The sequence below is a fragment of the Lolium rigidum genome, chromosome 4 (genome assembly GCF_022539505.1).
Source record: "Lolium rigidum isolate FL_2022 chromosome 4, APGP_CSIRO_Lrig_0.1, whole genome shotgun sequence".
Taxonomy (NCBI): domain Eukaryota; kingdom Viridiplantae; phylum Streptophyta; class Magnoliopsida; order Poales; family Poaceae; genus Lolium; species Lolium rigidum.
In genome coordinates this window covers 105,607,852-105,631,520 of record NC_061511.1, presented here as the reverse complement: position 1 = coordinate 105,631,520, position 23,669 = coordinate 105,607,852, and the positions used below count along the sequence as shown (strand labels likewise).

General features: G+C 49.6%; 1 protein-coding gene across 4 annotated transcripts in view; it reads left to right on the top strand.

Annotated features, from left to right (window-relative positions):
* Nucleotides 1-22,073: 22,073 nt before the first annotated feature.
* LOC124650251 (protein OPAQUE1-like) overlaps nucleotides 22,074-23,669 on the top strand; it is a 56,725-nt gene continuing 55,129 nt past the window's right edge. For all 4 annotated transcript variants that reach the window (XR_006986936.1, XR_006986937.1, XM_047189796.1 and 1 more), the window contains exons 1-4: nucleotides 22,074-22,255; nucleotides 22,349-22,492; nucleotides 22,847-22,992; nucleotides 23,067-23,223. Coding sequence is in view for 2 of the 4 variants with exons in the window: in XM_047189796.1 (XP_047045752.1) it covers nucleotides 22,133-22,255; nucleotides 22,349-22,492; nucleotides 22,847-22,992; nucleotides 23,067-23,223 (570 nt within the window). In the remaining 2 variants the exon portion in view is untranslated. The remainder of the gene's footprint in view (nucleotides 22,256-22,348; nucleotides 22,493-22,846; nucleotides 22,993-23,066; nucleotides 23,224-23,669) is intronic.

Here is a 23,669-nt window from a genome sequence, read left to right as displayed (position 1 = left end):
CGACGAGCGCGTCTTCCTATTTGGGGTCCATGTTGGCTCCGGCTGAGACCTGCTTGGAATCGTCGCCTTCCTTGAAGTTGACTTTCTTGGTCTCTATCGCGGCCCTGAAGGAGTTTTTGTGTTCGGAGATCTGCTTCTTGGTGGTCTGCATTTCAGTCGGATCCACCGCGGCTCTGTAGCCTTTCAGCTCTTCTCCGGATATGACAGACTCTGCGAAGGCGGCTTCGCCCAACTCGCACTCGTGAGCCTTTTTGTAGTCTCCGGTTATGGTGATCATACCATTAGGACCCGGAATCTTGAGCTTGTTGTAGATATAGCACGCTCTTGCATGGAACTTGTGGTAGGTGGGCCGGCCGAAGATGACATGGTAGGAGCTCTTGAAGGGCACAACTTCAAACGTGATCTTTTCTTCGCGGAAATTGTGAACATCGCCGAAAGCCACGGGAAGTGTGATGCTGCCGAGGGAATTCGCCTTCTTACCGGAACCACGCCGTGAAACTCGGTGTTGCTTGTGTTTGAGCTGTTCCTTGGTGAGGTTCATCCGCTCCAGAGTCTCCAGGTACATGATGTTCAAGCTGGCTCCGCCATCCATGAGGCACTTGGAGAAGTCATACCCGTCTATGCGGGGACTTACAACCAAGGCGTAGTATTCTTTTGGCACAATGGCGGGATGATCTTCCCTGTCAAATGTGCACGGAACTTCCGACCACCTGACATACTGCGGCACAGCCGGAACTGTGGCGTTCAGGATCCGGGTAGCTGACTTTGTAGCGCGGACTGTTGGGGTTCCGAGGAAGGTGTGGTAAGCCCCCACGCTCCTTTTCTCGAAGGGGTTGGATTTACCTGCGGATCCGGCTTTGGGATCCGGCGAGTTATCATCCTCGTCCATCGCCTCGGAACCTGTCCTCCTCCTTGTCCTTGTTCTTGCCCTTGCCTCCTTTGCCGCGTGGGCGGTGCTTCCGGGCTCGCTTGTATCCTGCTTCCGGGTCGTTCTTTAGGTCGTTGACCCACTTGCAGTTGCGGTTGGTGTGAGTGGACTTCCCTGTAGCCGGATCCAAGTGGGCCAGGCAGGGCATGTCTCTATACTCCTCGTAGGTTTGCGGAGCGCGGGATCCGCCAGCTGTGACTTCAGTGCCATGCTGCTGACCCCTGCCGGCTCCGCCTCCACGGCCGCGTCCTCTTCCGCCTCTTGAACCTCCGCGTTGGAACGCCATGGCGACCATGTCGGATCCGCCACTCTTCTGGTCATCAGGGTTTTTGCGTTTATGGCCGCTGTTGTTGCCGTTATCACGGTTCTTCTTTTGTTGGTGCAGGGGGATTCTGTAGCTGCGATATCACCGCCCGCATCGTCATCGGCGGCAGTGTGGCCACTGGCAATGGAGATCATCTCATCCAAAGTCGGTTTATTGGCGTTAGCCAAACATGTGAGCTTATGCCTCAGCAATCCTCCTCTCTGCAGTCCACCAATGAAGGCGTACATGGCGGTGGTGTGGTCGACGTTTTCGCACTCGTTCTGCATGCCAACCATCGTGTGAGGAAGTTTCTTGAGGATTCTCCCTTCTTCCGGATACAAGCTTGTAGGTCGCTTGCCGTGGCAGGTCTTTTGTAGGTGCCCCTGAAGTGTTTCTCGAAAGCGGTCTTCGGGTTAAACCGGCAAAAGATGGAGTTTTTCTCGAGGTCAGCGAGCCGGATCCGGGCTGGACCTACAAGGTACAAGCTGGAGCATGCGGCGAGCGATATTAGGGGTTCCTCCGGCGAAGGTTACTTGCATTATAGTAATCCTCAATCCGGGTATCCGACCTTTCGGTGCCATCATAATGCTTCAAGTTTCCGGGTAGCTTGAGGGAGCTCCTTGGCTTTGGTTCCTCTCGAATCATCCTGCCAAAGCACTTCGGTCCGATGTAGTCGGTTATGTATTCGTTGAGGCGTTCCCGCGCGTCGCGCGAGCCGTGACGGGGGGACTGTGAGCGAGAGCGAGATCTCCGGCCACCGCCTCCGCCTCCATCTCCGCCGCCACCGCTAGGTGGTGGTGAGGGAGACCTGCGAGGGGGCCGATCCGATCTCTTGCTTCCGCCTTCAGATTCTCCCCGGCCCTCCCGGTGCTGGCTCCGGCTCCTATGGCTGCCTTCGCCGTGACGCTGGCTGCCCTGGTCGTTCCGGCTCCGGCGGGGCTCCGGGCGCGCTCCTCATTCCGGCTCCTCCTAGGCTCGGGCTCACGATCGTTGTTCTGATTCCGGCGAGGTTCCGGCGTGCGCTCCCTGCTCCTGTTTCTTGAGGGCAGCACGTTGTCGCGGATAACAATTCCACCATGCCCCTGAGGCCTGGTGTTTCCGGCTGGACTACGGCGGCGAGGGGACGCGGGTAACCATTAGGCGGAGGAGAGGCGTTGCGGTACTTATCTCGTCCGAGTACATTGCATCCTTTCCCTTTCTCGGATCGACGGTGGCGTCTTTGATGGTACGGGGATCGGATTTGGGTGTTCCACTGGCTTTCCTTCGCGTTCGAGGATCCGGTTCGCGATTCGTCATCTCGATGGCGATCGTCGTGGGCGTCCTTACGCGCGATGGAGACGCAATGCTCCGGATTAGATTCCAACTTGCGCGAAGTGTACGCCTTGCTCTGTTGTTTAACCGGCTGAAGCGACGAGCGTGCGTACGTAGTCGATGTCAATCTCCTCGTTACTTTTCTTCGGGATCTCTGCGGCTTTCGTCATATTGTCCTTTGGGGTTGCGAACGGCTGCTGCTCCGTTGGAGTTGCGAAGGTGATCTTGCGGGGAGCTATCATCTCACGCCGGACCTTTTCGACCTCCTGGTGAGCTTCAACGATCTTGTCCTCCCAATGCTTTCGGAGTTCCTTGACTTTTGCCAATCCTTCGTCCACCTCCTGCTCACGCTGGATGAAGTCTTCCACAAAAACTGCGGCGTGCTTCCTTTCCTCCAGCATGGCGGCTGCGGTGACCTTGAATTTCTTGGATGTGGCCAGCAGCTCCACTCTTTTAGCTTCTAACGCTTCTACGTCTTCGGGAGTGATGGGTTTGTTAAGAATATCCGAGCGATAAACCGCATCCATGCCTGCTTGTGCGACCATCTCTTCAGGCGACAGGAGGCTCTCCGAGGAAGAATCCCTACGGGGCCGCTCCCGCGACATCGGAGATCCGTGGTGGGATGGGCTGGGGGTCGGATTGGGTGCCTGCCTCTTCGATCCGTTTTCTCCCGGCGCCGCTACGGTTGCAAGTACACGCTTTGGCTGGGCGGAGTCAACTTCGAGCTGTTCACCGTATCCATATTCCTTCACCTTGCGATCGAACTCTTCGGTGTCCATGGATTGGGTGTCTCCGGAGATTGGGCTTAGATTTCCCAAAATCGACTCTTCGGCCGGAGTTCCGCTTTCTCCGACGAGCCTCTTGCCGATCCGGAGCAGCGTTGTTTTCCGGGGCCACGACCTGCTCGGGACCAGCTCCGGCTTCTTGAGGGGCGGTTCCGGCGGTATGGGCCAAGAAGTGCACGAAGTGACACCTTTGCTTCTCTAACACACGGGAGACCCGGGCGGATGCGCATTGGTCTTCCACCGTTATTTCCTGCTCAGGGGCGGATTGGGTGGGTTTTGATTTTTTCAGATCTAAGGCGGAATCTTCGCTGAGAAGTTCCTGCGTCTCAGATCGGATCTTCGCGACTGCGTCCTGCTCAGCGGCGGTCGCGTCAGCGCTACTTACCAGTGGGTTTCCGTCGGAATCGACGGTTTCCCCGATGAAGATGTGTATGCCGCCAACCGGGACGATGGAGAGCTTGACGGGGTCGGTTTTAGCCGGAATCCAACACTCATCCGGAGGGACGATCGACAGATTTCCGGCGTAAAGGACACGCCCCACAGCGATGGTGTCGTCGTAGCTTCCCATGGCGGAACCCTCCCGGTTCCGGCCTCCAGACGCCGCAGGCCCCACGGTGGGCGCCAGCCGTCGTTGCCTAATCGACGGTACCTCGGAGGAGGGATCCTCACGAGGGGAGAAGAAGTATGGGGCCATAGGGCGGAGTGCACACGGGACGGTGGTACGCGAGTTACCCGGCTTCGGAACACCCGCACGATGACGGGGCCCTACTGCTGCTTGTCCGGAATTATCCGGGCGCTTTCGCGTTGTTACAATGAGTTGTGGTTGTGCCTCTAGGGCTCCCGGGATCCGGCTTATAAAGGCGCACGGATCTAGGGTTTACATGGAGAGTCCTAGCCGGAATACAAGTTGCCTAACTACGGTACAATGTCTTGCCGTGTACGTCAAGGATCCGCCTTCCTCCAAGTACGTGCTTTGGATCCGGATACTTTATGGGCCGTCACGGATCCGGCCTCCTTCGTAGGTCGGTAGAGATCCGGCTTCTGTTCCTGGGCTGGACTTCATCCTTCAGGATCTACAGCAACTGGGCCGCCCGATGGGCCACATGCCTCACCACCATCTATGGGCCACCCGGGCTTGCCGGATCTAGGCCATGCCGTTGATATACCCATAAAGTATACCCACAACACCACGATTCGCTGTATCAAAAGTTCAAAACAGCAGGTGAACTGACTACTCAAATCCTCCCGATCGCCGCCTCCCGTATCCTCTCCGCGTGCGAGGCTCGCGGCTTCCTCCTTCTCCTCCCTCTGCCACAGGCCGAGTGAGGCACCCCCTCCCGAGTTGGCCTCCGCTCCAGCGGGGCAGCCCGGAGGTCGCACTTCCAAAGCGGTTGATGGCACAGAGGTGGACATCGGCGCCCTCCTCTCCGTCCATAGGCAACATCTCCTTCGCAAGGATCCTCTCCCTCCTGAGGCAGTGCAGCTATAGGAGGATCTGACGTGGCCGATGCTCCCTTGTGGATGAATGTACCCTCTCTCTCTCTCTCTCTCTCTCTCTCTCTCTCTCTCTCTCTCTCTCTCTCTCTCTCTCTCTCTCTCTCTCTCTCTCTCTCTCTCTCTCTCTCTCTCTCTCTCTCTCTCTCTCTCTCTCTCTCTCTCTCTCTCTCTCTCTCTCTCTCTCTCTCTCTCTCTCTCTCTCTCTCTCTCTCTCTCTCTCTCTCTCTCTCTCTCTCTCTCTCTCTCTCTCTCTCTCTCTCTCTCTCTCTCTCTCTCTCTCTCTCTCTCTCTCTCTCTCTCTCTCTCTCTCTCTCTCTCTCTCTCTCTCTCTCTCTCTCTCTCTCTCTCTCTCTCTCTCTCTCTCTCTCTCTCTCTCTCTCTCTCTCTCTCTCTCTCTCTCTCTCTCTCTCTCTCTCTCTCTCTCTCTCTCTCTCTCTCTCTCTCTCTCTCTCTCTCTCTCTCTCTCTCTCTCTCTCTCTCTCTCTCTCTCTCTCTCTCTCTCTCTCTCTCTCTCTCTCTCTCTCTCGCTCTCTCGCTCTCTCGCTCTCGCTCTCTCGCTCCCTCTCGCTCTCTCGCTCGCTCTCGCTCCCTCTCCCTCCCTCCCTCCCTCCCCCCCCCTCTCCCCCTCTCCCCCTCTCCCCCTCTCCCCTCTCCCTCTCCCTCTCCCTCTCCCTCTCCCTCTCCCTCTCCCTCTCTCTCTCTCTCTCTCTCTCTCTCTCTCTCTCTTGTTTCCCAAGGTGTTTTGATAGTAAATGATTAGGTTCATGGACATATACTGTATTTGCTTTGGATGCATACACTGTAACAGTGTAAAGTGAGGCCATCAAGATTCATGCTCATTTTTTTCAGTTTGAGTGGCAACAAACTTGAGGTTGCTGATCCTGGAGTGCGAATGTTTTCAGTAATTTCCAGTCTAGAACTACAGTGGCAAGGCTTTATATACTGCTTAGTTTGGGAACTTCATTAGTATGCACAGAGTAAGAATTATAATCATATAAAATCAATTGTAGGTTCAAGATCATGTACACGTAAGCAACTGCAGCTTTTCTAGATTTCCAGTATTTAAACTACTTACAAAGGATGGTTCATTTGAAGGCATGCTGTATTTAGTTTGGATGGAAAAACCAGCCGGTGGTCTGTTTTATGTACTTTCTTCAGTAAATCTGTTGAAGACTATCTTCTTTATCTCTGTTCTATGTACAGTGTATTGCTGGATGTAGTTGCATTCAATGAATGTATCGAAGGGTGTCCTCTCTGCATTTATATTGCTTTTATTGTTCAAATTATTTTGCTTAGTGATCACCCAGCGTATGTGTGCAATTTGTTCTACCTACAACTCTTCGCTTTTCAATTATCCATCAGAGTACTAAAGATAAACTTCAGTATAATGTACCAAATGAAAGTAAAATTTAGAGTGTTGCGTGTACGCAGAATGATTTAGTTGCTGTCAATAGTCAACAAGAACAAAGTGCGTATAATACTACAGTGCTTCGGTTCCCTGTTCTAGAATGTGTTATTTCACGGTAACTAGACAGGGAAGAATGACATACCAGTAACTGACAGATCAGTTCGCATTCGCTGAGTAGTCCCGTTGATTATCTCCATCCGCCGCCCCTTGATACCACCGAACCGTTTCTTACCAGTCAGGAGCTTGCCGTCGCGATTGGAGGTGCAAATCTCTCCTGTTACCTCCCCCTCTACCACCGTTTTTTGTTGTTGACACGGCTCTGTAGACTGTATCCTCCTGTCTCACCTCCTCTCTCCATCCACCGCTCCTCCGGGCGAGGTTGACCTTATCCACATTTTGTGCCGCAGTTATCTTGCAAGATGGTTGATGGGCATGTTCTTTCGAAACGCATGCTGGATAGGATAAACGGGGGGCACCACCAGGATGGCGGCGACGTTGAGGCAGAGCGTGTGGGCACGTAGTCCGCTTGGTAGGCAGATCCTGCTTTGTATAGTGTGCTCTTTGTTGGTTGTCCAGGTTTTGCAGCTGTTGTAGGCACGCTCAGTAGCTGGCGTTCTGATGAAATGGATATAGGAATTAGGAATGGTGTATTTTCTGTAGCATGGGCATGTGTGACACCATGTATGTCCGGCTGCGGATGTAGCCATGTAGGCATGGTAATATCAGTCTTGGCTGGTTTTATGTATGCATTGGTAGATGCTCTAATTATGTGCGCTACTCATTCAGATCTGCTGGGCTGGTTGTATATTCAACCGAAAAGTTGCATATGCAACATTTTCTTTTGCATGGGTTGCTGATATACTACACTTAACGAACTCACTAAACCCCATCGACAACAAAACTGACTCACTAAACCCTATCGACAACACTTCACACACACTGTGTCTACACCATGAAAAAGGTAATAAACTGAAAGCCGCACAGGTGAACCACATAGGCAAGGCTATGCGACAACGCTTGACAGACGGCGCGGCGAAGCGCGCCTGCCCATCTAGTACTAAACAATCCAGAAGCTACAGGCCGTGTCTCCCTTTGGGGAATAGAACTTTCTCCTCGGGACATCACGTATGAAAAGAGAAAAGCAATAAAGTCGCACATTTTGCCAGATTTCATCGCAGAGTGGATGGAGCTACAAAATACAGGACCCCCAGACCTATGAAGAACTTGGACCATGAACTTCGATGGATCCAAGAGATTAGAGGGAGCTAGAGCAGGCGTAATACTCATATCACCGAAAGGCGACAAATTAAAGTATGTCTTACGGATGATGTTCCCAAACGCGTCCAACAACGAGGCAGAATATGAAGCTCTTATACATGGGATGAAGATGGCGAAAGCTTGTGGCGCAACTCGACTAAAAATCTTTGGCGACTCACAATTGGTGGCTCAACAAGTCATGAACCAATGTGATGCAGTCAATGATAGTATGGTGGCATACAAGGAAATGTATAACGAGCTGGAGAAACTGTTTGATGGATGCGAGGTAAACCACATCAGCAGGCTAAGCAATGATGAAGCCGATGTTCTGGCAAACATCGGGTCGCAATGCCTCGCGATTCCACCAGGCGTGTTTTGGGAAGAAATAAGCGAGAGATCCACATAACCGACGAAACCAAAGAAGAAGGAGAAGGATGAAAAACCCTCGGGGGCTACAAAAGAAACACTGGAAGAAGAAGAGGAACGTGATCTAGTAATGATGGTGCAAATTCCATGGATGCAGGTGTACATCTCATATATCCTAAGAAAAACAATACCCGACGATCCAGTCGAAGCAAGGCGAGTGATTAGGCGTGCCAAAGCCTTCACTGTGGTCAAAGGAGAATTGTACAAACGAAGTATTTCGGGTGTGTTATAAAGATGCGTTACACCCGAAGAAGGAAGGGTAATTCTGAAGGAAGTACACGAAGGAGTATGCGGTCATCACGCAAGCAGTCGAGCTATCGCGGCCAAGGTTTTTAGAGCAGGATTTTACTGGTTGACAGCAATTGAGGATGCGAAGGAAATAGTGCGAACTTGTGACGCGTGTCAGAGATTTGCCGCGAAACCTCACTCTCCGGCGGCAGAGTTGATGCCAATACCATTATCTTGGCCCTTTGCTCAATGGGGACTCGATATGGTGGGAAAGTTACACAAGGCCTCGCCAGGAGGATACGAGTATATGCTCGCCGCTGTCGATAAATTCACCAAGTGGATAGAAGCAAAACCGATAAATTCACCGGACGCAGCATCAGCAATAAAGTTCGTGAAAAGCATCGTTTTTCGATTTGGAGTGCCTCATAGCATCGTCACGGACAATGGCAGTAAATTCACATCCAAGGAATTCAAAGCATATTGTGCAGAGGTGGGCATCAAATTGCACTTCGCGTCAGTTGCGCATCCGCAAACAAACGGCCAAGTCGAGAAAGCCAATGGTATAATCCGCAATGGTATCAAGAAGCGCTTGCTAGGACCACTAGAAAAAGCTCGACATACTTGGCCAGAGGAGCTGCCGAGTGTGTTGTGGAGTATCCGAACAACACCAAATACAACGACACAGGAAACTCCATTCTTTTTGGTCCATGGAGCTGAGGCAGTACTACCGATCCAAATAGAGCATGATTCTCCAAGAGTCACTGAATATGATGAAGAAGCTTCTAGGAAAGCATTGGAAGACGATGTCGATGCATTGGACGAAGCCAGAGACGAAGTACTGTCGCGGGTCACCAAGTACTAGCAGGACATGAAAAATTACCACAGTCGACGTTTGCGACCAAGATCCTTTCAGGTCGGAGACTTAGTTCTGCGACTCAATCAAAATAGTACTGAAAAACTCGAATCTCCATGGCTTGGCCCTTACATTGTCACAGAAGTAATTGAAGGAGGAGCGTAGAGGATAAAGGATAAGAAGACGGGGGATCTCGAGAAAAACCCCTGGAACGTGGCGCAGCTAAGGCGTTTCTACGCCTAGAATCGAAATATAGTCCTCCTTGTAAAGCTACAATGTACTGAAATGCCCGCGAGTTTTCAGACGCACTCTTTTCCTTTTTCGGGGCACCGAGTGGGGCCGGAAAAAGTTTTTAATGAGGCGGGCTCGCGATGCTGCAATATAATAAAGATAGTGGAATTATATATCTTTTCGACAGGCTCAGGGGCTTGTACCCAGAAGATACAATATATATATACACAATGTCGACGAATACAACTTGCAAAATATCTCGCCTTGGTGCAAAGCACCTCGCAAAAATAAAACGGTGACGCAAAACAGTGATCAACATAAAGCTCGGGGGCTAACGCCTGCAAAAATAGTACTCAATATAATTCTGCCTTGGGTCAACCTTGCATTATAAAAAGAAGAGATCGCCATCAAAACGCTCGGGGGCTTGACAATGAAGAACAACAAATCTAGTGACTTTACAATATAGATTATATCTACAACACACAGGATACAATTCTTGGGCAATAAATTTTCAATTGTTTCCCAGTATGTTATCTATAGTCAACCGTTCATTAGTCACAGCACGAGTACTATGTTCAGCATAGCTGCCCTTCACGAAGAATTCGGCGTCCATCCGAAGAAGCTCGTCCATCATGGCCTCTGCAACAGGGTTCACAACATCATCATACTTGCCGAAGTTCCTCTTCCTTTTCGCCATTTTGGCCAGGCACTTGGGAACAATTTGACCCATGTCTAACTTCGGGCAGCAAATCTTTATCATAATCATAGCAAACCTTGCGCCAGCAGCTAATTGAGCCCGCACAAAGCCATGGATTCGAGGAGCATCCCGAAATTTCTCCATCAGAGCAGAAAGGGTTTCTGGCATTTTATTACGCGGAAACATGGTGCCGTAAACTAAAGACAAGGTCCTCGTACAGAAGTCGAGAAACTCGCGGACCTGAAGCGCGCGATCTTGAAATCTGACGATCTGGCGGGTACGTTCAGGTGTGCCCCAAAAATTAGAACCATGCTCCTTCGCAAGTCTAAGAAGCACAGCGGATCGAGCTTCAACACGTTCATCCTCGGTTACAGTGTCCAAAAAAGAACCTGTTTCAAGAAAAGAATTATCAGACAAAGAGAAGACAAGCAAGAGAAAAATTCAGCATGATCAAGTTAATGAAGCATACCTGCAATATCCAAGCTCGACTCCGCCATCAGTTCAAGCATACAATTTTCTCGAGCAGAAGCCGCAGCAGCCTCAGAAACTGCGTTCTCTTTTGCGGCTATGGCGTCTAGAGCTTGTTGAAGCGCAATTTTTTCCCTCTCGGAAGATTTTCGAGATTGTTCCATTATCATAAGCGATTGCTTCTTCACAGATTGAAGTTGTTGGCGAAGTTCTTCCAAGTCTTGTGCCGAAGCCTTACTCGATGAATCTTCAATATGCTCGACAGCCACATGTTTCTTCCTCAAACAGGACGCAGGAAAAGTATCGGAAGGAGGAGTCGCAGTATAGTTGTCAAAAATCAACTGAAAAATAAAGATTCTCGACATCAATCATCAAGCAAAGATAGATTTCCATTAATTCTTAAAATATATACACAGCTATTTGAAAAGAAGGATTCCTAGTGAGCTAATGAAGCAGTTGTCGCCAAACCTACTAAGGCAACAGCGCCAAAAGAGAGTTAAAACTAGAAGAAAAGGCAAGGTGGTCTACTTGACCTCCGGCTTCGACGAACTAGGAGCAGGAGTTGGATTGTATCCGAGATATGCAAGGATCTTCTTCGAGTTGGGCTTGGCAGCCTTAATCAGTGCCTGCCACTTCTTCGTCTCCATTTCCTCCGTGTCGCCAACTTTTGCCCAGTCGACGTCTTGCTGGCTGTCAGCAACCAAGGCAATTGTACCTTCAACGCCAACTTTTAACCCCTCTTGGCGAAGTTGGAGTCCAAGGTTTTCTTGAGAGCTGAAGCACTTAGCGAGAGCGACAAAAGTCGCGAGCACTTCCTTCTTCTTGAAAAAGTATGGAAAAAGCCACGACAGGCCAATCTTCGCTTCAGTAAGGCCATCGCGGGCCTCATCACCATGGATCTCAAGAAGAGAAAGTGTGTCAAGAAGCTGGTCACCTTCGGGACCTTCCAGCTCATATTCTTGATCGGTTCTCCCTGAATAAAGTGAAAAAGAGTTGGTCAAAGGAAAAAGGGAACAAAAACGACATAGGGAAACAGCAAAGATCTGAGCACTTACTGACAAAACGTCGACATTGTGACTCCAAGCGAGTGAGGATTTCTTGTTCACGAGCAGACTGCTGAGTTCTGTTTTCACTCAGAGAAGTTTCTGCGTCGTGAAGTCTTTTTCGGAGTTCTTCGACAGTGACAGCATCTTCCTTAGCCTTCTTGGCATCCTCTTCAGCTTTCTTGCGAGCCTTCTCGCTTTGCTCTAACTTGGTAGCAAGAGCGTCAGCACGCTTGTTGGCCTCCGCAAGATCTCCTGGCAAAATAAACGACAGTCAAATATCATGACAAAATAATGATACACATGCAACAGAGGAGGAGAATAAAAGTAATACCTTCCAGCTTTTTGGTATGGTCACGGTACCCGACGAATTGGGTACCAAGACGAATAAACTCCTTCATTAAAGGCTGAAGAGATGACCAAGGGAGAAAAGAAGTCAATATAGCCAGTATAAATTCGACAACACTTAGCAAAAAACAAAGGGGAGATGGAAGTATTGAAAGGCTTGGAACTTACATCATCCAATGAAGGTGTCGAAGAGCTACCAGGGAATTGGATAGGTCCTTTGGATGGCTTGACCCTCGCTCTCTTTGGAGAAGAAGCTTGGGGGCTCTCAACTGGTGGTGGATGCTCGGTGTTTTGTTGGGGAGGCGAAGTTTCGTCCCCATCAGGTCGAGATTCAGAAACAACTAAAGTACGGGACGTGCTCGTTCGAGCAGTCGCGTCGATAGGTATATTCTCATCTTCGTCGCCACTACAAAAATAAAGCGACAAAGATAAGAAACAAAACAGAGAATTATCGAAAACAAACAAATATAGTGCATCAAAAAACTTACGAGCTGACAAGAGCAGCCCCGTAAGGGTCAAAGGCTCTCTTTCCAGCATCAGGTGCAGATTCTCCGGCACGTGCATCACCGGCTTCGGAAGTGCCTGAATCGACAACTTCGTCCCTCTTCCTCTTGCTCTTCGGAGAAGCAACTGGAAGAGAAGAGCGTGTCGAGGCAGTGGCCTCAGACTCAGCTTCTTTTTCAAGAGAAGCCGCGGATTTTCGAGATCCCGCGACTTCACTGGCAGGGCGCGAGGTGCCTTGGTTGTCATCGTCGACAACGGTACGGTCTTCAACTTCTCCACCTTCAGGAAGAGGAGGAAGAGAAGCAAGGACGGGGTGGTTCTGAGATAAAGAAAGAGTGTCGACAAAAAGGCGTTAGCAAGATAGTAGTCGACAAATAATAAAACTCGAGGAGACAATATAGCAACTAAAAGGAAAAATTACCTCAGGAAGGGGATTGGCGCTACTATATGGCGCAATGCGGCAAGAGGATGGAACTGAATCCTTCTTGTTGAGCGATGAGATTTTGCGGATAAGCTTTTCAAAATCCTTCAAAGGAAGATCTTCTGAGAGCCTGTCGACATCTTTTTCACCAGCGTACTTCCAGAAGGGATTTTTGCGAGCCTGGAGAGGCTGCACTCTAGTCCTAAGGAAATAGGCAGTAATCTCAATACCCGAAAGTTCCTTGCCGCGCGTGTTCTGTAGCTCGTGGATGCGAGTCATCAGCGCTTCTGTCGACAACTTCTCAGCTTCGGTCGCTTCAGCATCCCAGGAACGGCGGCGAAGGATTTTGGCTTCTGCGTCAAAAGGGGCGATGTTGTCCTCCACTGGATTGGAGCTTTCTTCATGGATATACAACCACTTCTTCCGCCAACCTTGGACGGAGTCGGGGAATTTGACGTCGAAATATTCGACGTCAGAACGAACACAGATAACAACGCTGCCAATGTTGTAGGCGACGTTGTGGGAGCCATTACGGCGGAGGCAGAAGATACGCTTCCACAGAGCCCAATTAGGTTGAACCCCGAGGAAGCACTCACACAGTGTGATAAAAATCGACACGTGGAGGATGGAATTGGGCGTCAGTTGATGTAGCTGAAGCCCATAGACAAAAAGGAGACCACGGAGAAATTCGTGGATTGGGGGAGAAAGCCCTCGGATGAGGTGGTCAATGAAACTGACCCGATAATCGATTGGAGGCCTTGGGTAGCTCTCCTCCTTGGGGAACTGGAGCGAGTTCTCTTTCTTGTTGAATCCCATCTTCTTCAGCATGTTGATGTCTTGGGCAGAGATCTTGGATCTCTCCCACTCGGCGCTTCCCAGATCCGCTGTCGCCATCTTCGACTCTGGCGTGCTGTGCCTAGTCAAACAGATGCGAGGCGGCATTAATGGGCTTGGCGGCGAATGGTGTGAGTGCGGTTGAGCGCTTGAAGCAATGGGAGCAATGGAGGATTTTGCAGAAGAGAAGCAGAAGTGCGGCGCGAGCGAAAGGACTAGAGGAGGAAGACGATACCTTTATATAGAGGTGCGGTGAATCGACGCGCCGTTGGATTGAGAGATTGCGGGACAGATGGTGTACACGTGGACAAGGGGTAAAAAGTAATTTCATACATACGAGAAATGACAGGAGCTACAGTACGTGCACCAGAAAAGGTGGAGGACGTGTGTCCCCCACCTGCACGACGTGTCAATTTAATGGGAAGTTTGGGCCCATGTGATAGCGAGAGACAAGTTCTCGCGTTTTCCCGATACAGCGATCGTGGCTATCGTAAGCAATGATGTCACCTTGGCAAGAAAAAATTTCGACAATGAAGCTTGACAAGAATTTCGACAGTAGAAGATTATTGATTATTTCGGAGCCTTTGATCAAATACAAGTTTTTGCCCAAATGCTCGGGGGCTACTTCGTAAAAAAGAAATATTCAAGTATGACAAAATAGAAATGGCGAGAGCCTATGATCAAATACAAGTATTTGTTCATAGCCTCGGGGGCTACTCCCATCGGGAGCGCTGGTCGCGCACCCGATAGATATAAAAAGCTCGAGAAAGGATAAACAAATATAGCGACATGAGGTACTAACATGTTGAGCCTACAACCAAGTACAAGTTCTTGGCTGTAGCCTCGGGGGCTACTCCCATCGGGAACGCTGTTCGCGTTCCCGATGAAATTATAAAAAAAAAAAGAGGAAGAAGTGAGCATATTTCGAGTTATACAAATAACTCTACATATACTCCCATCGGGAAAGCAAAATAAGTCATCAATTGACTCAATAAAATGTGCTATTCCAACAGCCGAAAAAGCACTCGACAATATATTCTCAGAGCGCCAAAGTAGCGAATAATCTCCGAATGCCGCAAAACATTGCGAAGGTAAGACCCCAGATCCGTTCTGAGCGGCGTGGCGCCGTCTCTGACGTCGGTTTGCTACTTTTTTCCGTATCAACGGATACGAAGAAAAATCCTAACGGACGCGTTAGGTACCCGATAAAATATGACTGGGACTCGACAGAATGGTAAGACCTTAAGCGGCACCTGTCGAAGTTTACACCAGTATCCCGAGATCATGTCCAGGGACGTGATCTTGAAGTAGGTTTTTGCGGATTGCCACTAGAGCAGTTAACTAGTACCTGATCCGTCAGATGAACTAGCCCCAACTACCATTATCCATGTACAATATAGATTTGTGTAGATAAAGATATGTGATGAATTCGATAGATGTATTGAATGAATAAAGTTGGAGATTTTCCCTGACTCTGCGATTCAAGCAAAATCTCGGGGGCTACTGACATAGGCATCCCCAATGGGCCTGCCGAAGAAGGTACCCGGGGTTTAGTAAAGGCCCATAACTCGAAGAACAAGAAGGTTCGGAAGCCCAAGATACTATTAAGGAAAGCTAGAGTTGTAATAGGAAGTATTACTTGTAATCTTGCGGGACGGGTTAGAAACCCTCCCGGACTCTGTAAACTTGTGTATTACGAAATCCTCGGCTCCACCTCCTATATAAGGGGGAGTCGAGGGACAAAGAGAGGATCGAATCTACAGTCAATACAACCCTAGTTTTCATATTCGTCGAGTACTTTTCGGCTGAAACCTTCGAGATCTACTTGCCCTCTACATCCAACGAAACCCTAGTCTACAATCTGTAGGCATTGACAAGTTAATACCTTGTCACCGGGGCTGTTACAATCGACACCACTAACAAGGAACCTCGCCCCGAGGTTCCACGTCCAGGTACGGGGGAGAGAGGTGGACTATCGGATCTTCAGGCGGCGTGTCGATCTCCTCGACACCACTAACAAGAAGTCGTTGTTCCGTTGTCGATGATGCGTTTCTGCTGAGATCCTCCGAAGATTGATCCTATTAGGATAAGGGCACAGATCGTCCAACCCGCGTCAGAACCTAAGACTCGGAGAAGCAGATAGGAGAGAAGACTGAAAACTCGCATAGGTAAAAGGAGAAAGAATTTAGGTAAGGAGAAAATTCAGAGCTAATCAGATCTATCCAACAAATTTTAGAAAATAGTTTTGACACTAGACACAACAACGTCCGTTGGCAAGTTTATCCCACAGGTTGGACTAGTGGGGTACCGTCAACCTGAGCTCTGATACCAACTTGTGACGCCCCGGAACCGGTACCATGAGGATCCCAACGACCCCGCCGAAATCCGCACGATATCGATTCAGAGACGCCCTCCGACACGACGTGCGCGGCGAATCACACACGTGATGCCAGAGGAATTAACACGAGCGGTAACATTACAACTGAATTACAATAGAGCCCACAAGAGACATATATTACAACAACGACTCCAACGAGTCAAGATACAAATATACAAAAGATCCAAATCATACAGAAGATCAAATACGTCTGAGTATGGACAAGATACAAATTGGACTAAGAGTCCTGAAGATAACCAATGGCGTCCATAACCCTGCCCATGCCAAGCCGGAAGGGTAACCTTGCTAACGTCGTCTTCATCAAACATATCTTCATACCTGCCCGGTTATGTCCCGTAGAAGCAGCAATGAGTACGGGTTCGTACTTAACAAGACTTCAAGACGTATAAGCATTCGTCAACCAGTCGTCCTTTGTACTTGAGGCACGCAGGGGACTTAGAGGATGCAAGAGGAACGTCATAGGAAATATGGTGAGGTTAAGCGGCAGCGCGCAAGCACTAAAAACCTATAGAGACACTCTACAACATTCGTCAACTCAGAGAAGGTGAGAGAGCGCGTAAACTAACAGTTTTATACTCTGCAAACATAACACATCCGATGTGTTCCCCCCTCGCAAGGAGGTACTTACAAAGGCACTCACACAGTTGACAAGTTTTAACCATGTATTATTAGAGTTGTGCTAACTTACTACACAAGTTATTATGAATGAAGCAACATGTGTAAGTTGTCTATGGTCGAGTCATACAGCTCCAAGTCGTCCATAACCGCGGACGCGGCTTATCGATAAGATTGTAACCCTGCAGGGGGTGCCCAAATATGCCCACACGCACGCTCAACCCACTTACGACAGGTGGATATCACGACTCGCACTCTCCTTCACGACAACAATGTCCAGGAAGCCACCTAACTAAGTTAACCCGTATCGAAGTCCGGCCGTTCTCCGAAGCGGACTTAGCTATTTGCGTCTACGGCTAAGAGGATCAGAGCCCACTAGAGGATGACCTCTTAACAATACGTACAGCATCCTACGAGCGTGCAAGAGACAACGGGGTTACAAGGCACTCACGGCTTCCCAAAAGTAATATCATATCATCTGACCACAAAGAAACATGCTTGCACGCCCGTGAGAAACAAAACGTTCAAACTAGTTGTGGCCACTAGACAAAGCTGTAGATTCCGGCAGTGGTCGAGGGGAGACCCGGTAAGCATACCCACGTGTGGTTAGAGCGTCTCGGAATAGATAACAAGAACTCGGGGTCCTAAGATATTTAGGAAACACAAGTGAGCCATCACAAAACAAGCAGCTGACCCACCGATGCCTCCGCTAAACAATTATCAACAACTAAAGTAACCATGATTCTTCCCAACATATAACCCGATAAGATAATAATAACGGTAACGAGATAAAACAGCACTAGCATGCACTACGACTCGCAAGGCAGACCCGATAACCAAACAATAGCCGTAGGAGGTGGTGGTGGCAATATAGGCTGCTTGAGGTAACGAGTGGATGGGACACGTGACAAGAACGTAACTTAAGGATAGCATGAGGGAGAATGCAAAATAAAATAGGTGAGCGACTCCTGCAGAGACAGGAGTATAGGAAATGCTTGCCTGTTAAAGATGGTCGAGGAACATCCGGAGAACTCGTCGTATCTCACCGCACCACTTCATGATCCTATCCGGGAAGAAGCAAAGCTGGAACACACATCGGATGCAAATCTTACTACTACGGCAGAAGAATCGGCATGCTCATGACATGGTATGCATGACATGGCAACGATGGTGCGATGCAACTTATCCATATTAATCGGAGTCGAAATCCGAACAAGCAATTATTAGGTTCAAGTTGTTTATCTACCCCCGCATATTAAATGTTGTTAAGCATGGCAAGACATGGCATTGTGCGCTACGCAATTTAAATGGAACCGGGATAAGGTAATATAACGATCCCGCACAATTCCATATTTAATTATTAGGTGTATCACTATTACCCGTACAACCACAAGATATGCAATGCGACATATGTTGATATGATGAATGCAACAAGTTGTAGATGACACATTTAACATTTATAAAATAGGATAGGATGGGCTCGGGGGTCTCACGGTATCGAAACATAGGTGGTCGCCTGTTTCGGGTTCGGGGAGGAAGAAGATGAAACCGAGGTCTTCGCCTCGGATCCGTGAAGAAGAACTTGACGTTCCAGCTTTGGCGTCGGTGGCGAACTTGGAATGACGATGTTGAACATGGAAAGGAAGCCGAGGTTGGCGGCCCTGGTTCGTGAGGAAGAGCTTGAGGGTTTCTCGCACATCAACATCTTCACGTCAACATGTAGCAGCACACAAGGTGAGCAACGTTGGAGGACTTGGCGGACCGTGCACGGGTTTCCTCAACTTTACCACAACACATCACAGCACCACATCACGAGTAGGCAGGCACACGAGCAACACGCTCTGGTGGTTTATCGGCGGCGACGGTCTGCACGCGGAACTTGAAGGCGGCATGACGGTGACGGGGATGCGCGCGGGAAAAGCTCCAGGCGAGCAGTACGGGTTCATGCCGGACCCGGACGCGACCGACATAGGTGTAGGCCAACGAGGCGAAGAGGCTCGCGCGCGGTGAGGACCAGGACATGCTTGGGGAAGCTCCCGCCTGCGGAGAAACGAGGTGGCGACGTCCCTGGCGACGCGAGGTGGTCAAAGCCGGAGCGAGGCGCGCGGCGGAGGGACCTGGAGGCGAAGGCGAGCTCGGAACCGTGGCGAGCTGCAGGGCAGCCATGTCGAGGGCGAGCTCGTGGCGGAGGTCAGGGGCGCGCGGGAGGAAGGCAGGGAAGAGGCGGCCACTGTGAGGAGAGCGAGCGGGGATGGGGCGGCAGCCGGAGCGGAGTGTGACAGCGCCGATGGCGAGCGGAAGAAGGAGAGGCGGCGGGATCACTCGGGATGGAGAGGGATGCGACGGGGAGAGGAGCGGCTCAGGCTCGCGCCTAGTTCGCGTTCATGATGCAACCGGTCGGGTCCGGTTTGTCCCTAGTGTTGGACCTCCAAACCTTACAGAAAATTAGAGGTCCACGGTTCGGACCGATCCTCTCCTTGTAGGGTAAAGGGGTATCCAAGGTTTGCCCCTAAGTATCAATCAAGAATACAAGGAAAGGGGAATTGTGGATGTAGGAGTTGCGGTTCCTGCACCGCAAGCACCGCCGGACCGGTGGCGTCGACGGGGACGTGCAACGGCACGGCGTCGCGTCGACTAGCATCCTCCCTGGCGCAGCCGTCCCCGGAGCGGCGCCGGCGGCCACACCGGCGGCGGTGCTCGCAGCGCGCGTCGCAGCAGCGATACGGAGGGAGAGAGAGGGCTCGGAGGGCGCGGGAGAACCGGCAGCTCGCCCTGGTGCTTCGGGAAGGTCGGCTACGGGCGGGGAGGTCGGAATCGACGACGGCGTCAGCGACCGGCGTCGGGGAAGATGGGCTCGGCGGTGGCGATTCCGAGCGTTCCGGCTCGCGTGGCTTGACGGGGAGGACGAGGAAGACGAGGCGGTGACGATGGCGTGGATGGCTTGGCTCGCCGGGGCTCCAAACCGTGCGGCCCCTTTTTTCGGCGAACCCGCTTCGGCTGATGCGGGTGAAGACGATGGCGGCCGGCGCCTCGTATCGATCGAGGAGCGGTTCTACCCTAGGGTCGTAGGGATCGGAACCTGTTGCACCCTAATTTTTTACGGGCCAAACCTATAACCTGATGGTAACAAAATATAGGTGCGGGACGGAGGTCCATTGGGCCGAACCGGACCAGTTACATCTATAGTTCGCGTGAGAGAGACGAGAGAGGGGAGGGACCCGATCGCGAAACGAACTGGCGGCGCAGGGGGGTGGAATGAAAAATGCCAGGGGCACAGGTTGGGGCTAGAGTTCCCGCCGGGTTGGGCCAGGTGTGTTGCGGCTGGGCCGGTGCAAGGCCTGGCCGGTGGGAGGTCTCCTCCTTTTTTTATTTAAAATTGCTTCCTTTTTTTATTTGTTTCCTGTTTTGTTTAAGAACCATTTCCAAATAGTTTTATATAGGAAAATAAGTAGAGAAAATATATTTTAATTTGATATAAAAAAGAGGGGATTAATTTATCAATAAAATAGAGTTTAATAAAATAACTTTGGAGTTCAAAAACATGCTTGATGCCATGATTATGCATAAAAGAAAAAGAGCAAACAATATCTAATAGGGGTATATCCGGGACCGTTACACCCTCTACTTTCCGTGAAACCCTAGTCTACAATATGTAGGCATTGACAAGTTAAACCCTTGTCAGCGGGCGGAGGCGAGATATGAGAGGTATCATGTGGATAAGGCGGAGTGATGATCGGTTGCCGTGGAAGGGGATCATGGATTGGTAGGAGAGCGTGGGCCAGGGGAGGGGAGTGGGATCTCTATATGGGTTCAACATATTTTGAATTTTGCCCGGATATTGGATAGTGACTTGCGTGGATTTTGGGATTTCTTGAGGATATCGTGCAACCTTCCCCTGAACTCATCAGGGAGGAGATTTTGGGCGTGGGACAAGGGATTGTTGGCTGATTTCTTAGCTAGAGTGATCAATAACTGTGGGACCAAAGGATCTTCCTTGTCTCTCAGAGATTCGCTCGTGGGATCGGTAGAATAGAGGTGGAGTTTGGGATCGCCCTCGGAATTGCCCTCAGGGGCGGGAGAGGTCGTTTAATCATATACTATTAAAGAATGGAAACTACAATTTCAACTAGTAGATGGGAACATGCATCTCCAGACAGTAACCTACAAAAAACCTTAATTCGAGAAAAAAATGGATATATCTAGTATAGAGGAATAAAAGGAGGTGATGCAAGGTGTGACTCCGTTCGGCAACCTCCAAGATCTAGAGAAGCAACTCATCAGCATGGGGATGACCAGCTGAATAAGGCATGAACTATACAAAAACCCGAGGTGGGGGAAATGATTATCAGCCAACCTTAGTCAAAGGAGAAGAAAGACGAGTGCCACCTCCGAGCGCCCTCGTCGCCGGAGGGGACATGTGGTCGAGGTGGAGAAAATTTTGTTGGTCAGTAGAAGAACGACTGTCGTAGAGGGTACACGCCGGAGAGGGGGAAGAGGGAGAAGGACCGACGTATAGGGGACGGTCACCTGCAAAAGGTCGTGAGCTGGAGGTGTCGCACCCAGCACCGCCGCCTTTCTATCACGAGAGAGATAGAGAGAGTGCGTGAGCGCCTCGAGGATTTCGTTTCCCACATACGAACTAGCGGATGGTTCTCCCAGGGAATTTTTTCGAACGTCGAAAGGCCAGGGTCCATCCCCCGTCAACACCCAAATAGCCAGGTGGGCTCGCTCGGGGCAATCCGGCACAAGGTTTCACCGGACATGGAAAACCTGGGGATCTCCTCGGGATACCCTGCAACCAAATGAGCCCTTGAACATGTGGTGAATGTTGGTTTGCATGCGAGGGAAAATGGGCCCGCAATAAAATATGTTTTATTTTTATGACATATAGAAATCATATTTCTAAAATGTGGGAAAAATCGAAAAAATACTGCACGTGCAGAATGAATGGATGAATGAATGTATGTCTGTATGAAGTTTGAAACTTAAATACGGAGTATGTATATTTGTGACCTGTATAAAAAGAAAAAAAATACATATCCTGAAGGTAAGTTCCAAAATTTGTAACTTGTATGTAACTTAATGTATTTACTGTTACAGAAAATCCAACAACTCGCATTAAATACATTAGATTGTGCCCCACGATGTTGGTGTTGCTACGGAAATTAAATGCACGAAATGATAAGCATTTTGCATATATCATATACTTGTTGGAGAATATGCAGTGGATAGTGCGTCCACGAAGAAAACAAAGAAGAACAAATGTAAATAAACAAAAAAATTATCACTGAACGGTTACATGAGGATTTATTTTACCTCCTAAAGCGCTTATCAGAATAGGATTTAAAGAATTACCAAAAACTCATATGATTAAAAGAGAACTCGTGACGATTCCAGCGGCTGGTCTGGCAGCCTGACACGAGGCGTCTGAACGCAACTCCCGCCATTTCCGTTCTTCACCCCCCTCCTCCTCCTCTCAATCCCCCTCCGAATGACCAATTCCACAGCTCCAGATCCCCTACATTTCGCATTAGCACCACCACCACGACGGCGACCGCTGGTTCCTCGCCGTCGCAATGATTTTCTGTCCCGGCACCGCCGTGTGGGTGGAACACCCGGAACTCGCCTGGGCTGAGGCCGAGGTCGTGTCCCTCTCATCCCCGTCCTTCATCATGGTCGTTCTATCTAGCGGCGTCAAGGTAATCGAGCGCCCCTAATTTCTTTCCTACAATGCCAACCGCTAGGTGCAGTGTTTGTTGAATTGCCTGACCGTATGGTGGTGGTCTGGTCAGGCCGTGGTCGATGGGAGGAAGGTGCTGCCTAGGAACACGGAGGCCGACCTCGTGGGCGTCGACGATATGACCAAGCTGGTCTATCTCCACGAGCCTGGGGTGCTCTGCAACCTTGCGCGACGGTACACACTCAATGAGATCTATGTGAGTGTTATCCTCTTTCTGCTCTCTCTTCAGCCCTTGCGTTCTAGCTGTCTTAGATAAGTTACTCTTTTGTTCTATCACGTGGCTAACTCATGTGGGTGGGTGGAGATCATGCTTAGTTCAGAAACCGCAATGCTATCTGCTGTGATGTAGCAATTAGCATGCACGTAGCAATAATCTGCAGCCGTTGTGTGATACTTAATACTGAAGGTAGATGCTCCTGGTCAGTAGGTCCGTTATGCACATGACAAGCAAATCTTCTCTCAGTTGCTTGATCATTAGCTGATCTGATGTCGTATGTTTTTTACCTGCTAATTGGATACCTGTCCTGATGACTCCACTGGTATTTGGTAGACATACACAGGACATATCTTAATCGCAGTAAATCCCTTCGCCAAGCTGCCTCATCTCTATGATATGCATATGATGGAGCAATACAAAGGTGTGCAGTTTGGCGAGTTAAGTCCACATGTTTTTGCAATTGCTGATGCATCATACAGGTATAATACAACAGAAACCTGCTTTCATCCTTTCAAATATGGATTATGGAATAACACTATTTATTCTCTTGTAGAGCTATGGTCAGCGAGGGCCACAGCCAGTCCATATTAGTCAGTGGAGAAAGTGGCGCTGGAAAAACAGAAACCACCAAGCTTATTATGCGATATCTTACTTTTGTTGGGGGGCGTGCAACCGGTGATATCCGTTCTGTGGAGCAACAAGTTTTAGAAGTAAGTTTTCAATTTCCCATGGGGGACAATTACCAGGGTTGTGGAAGGTGGGGGGATTGGGAACCATACTCTGCCTAGTTCCATGAAAATAAGACAGAAACCATCTGTTTCTTTCGATAACCTGGGTAGTTCTTTGGGCTGATTTTGGAACAGTGCTTTCTTGTACAGCACATACAGAATACCTGCATGAGTTCATGTTATTGGTTAAGATTTGCAAAAATGGCAGTTCAAACTTCAAGCAAAATCGTACCAACAACCACCAGGCTTTGCAGCCCATGATATGTTTATCGAGTATGTGACTACTTTAGGACTTCCTACCAGAGCAGAAACTATGAGCTTCTGACCAAGCTACAGTTTTGCACCATTAGTTCTTTCTTCTTTGATTGCCAAAACTAGCTGCTGAACTAACAAAGCCTTTTGGTTGAAAACCCTGATGTTGTGTCTTT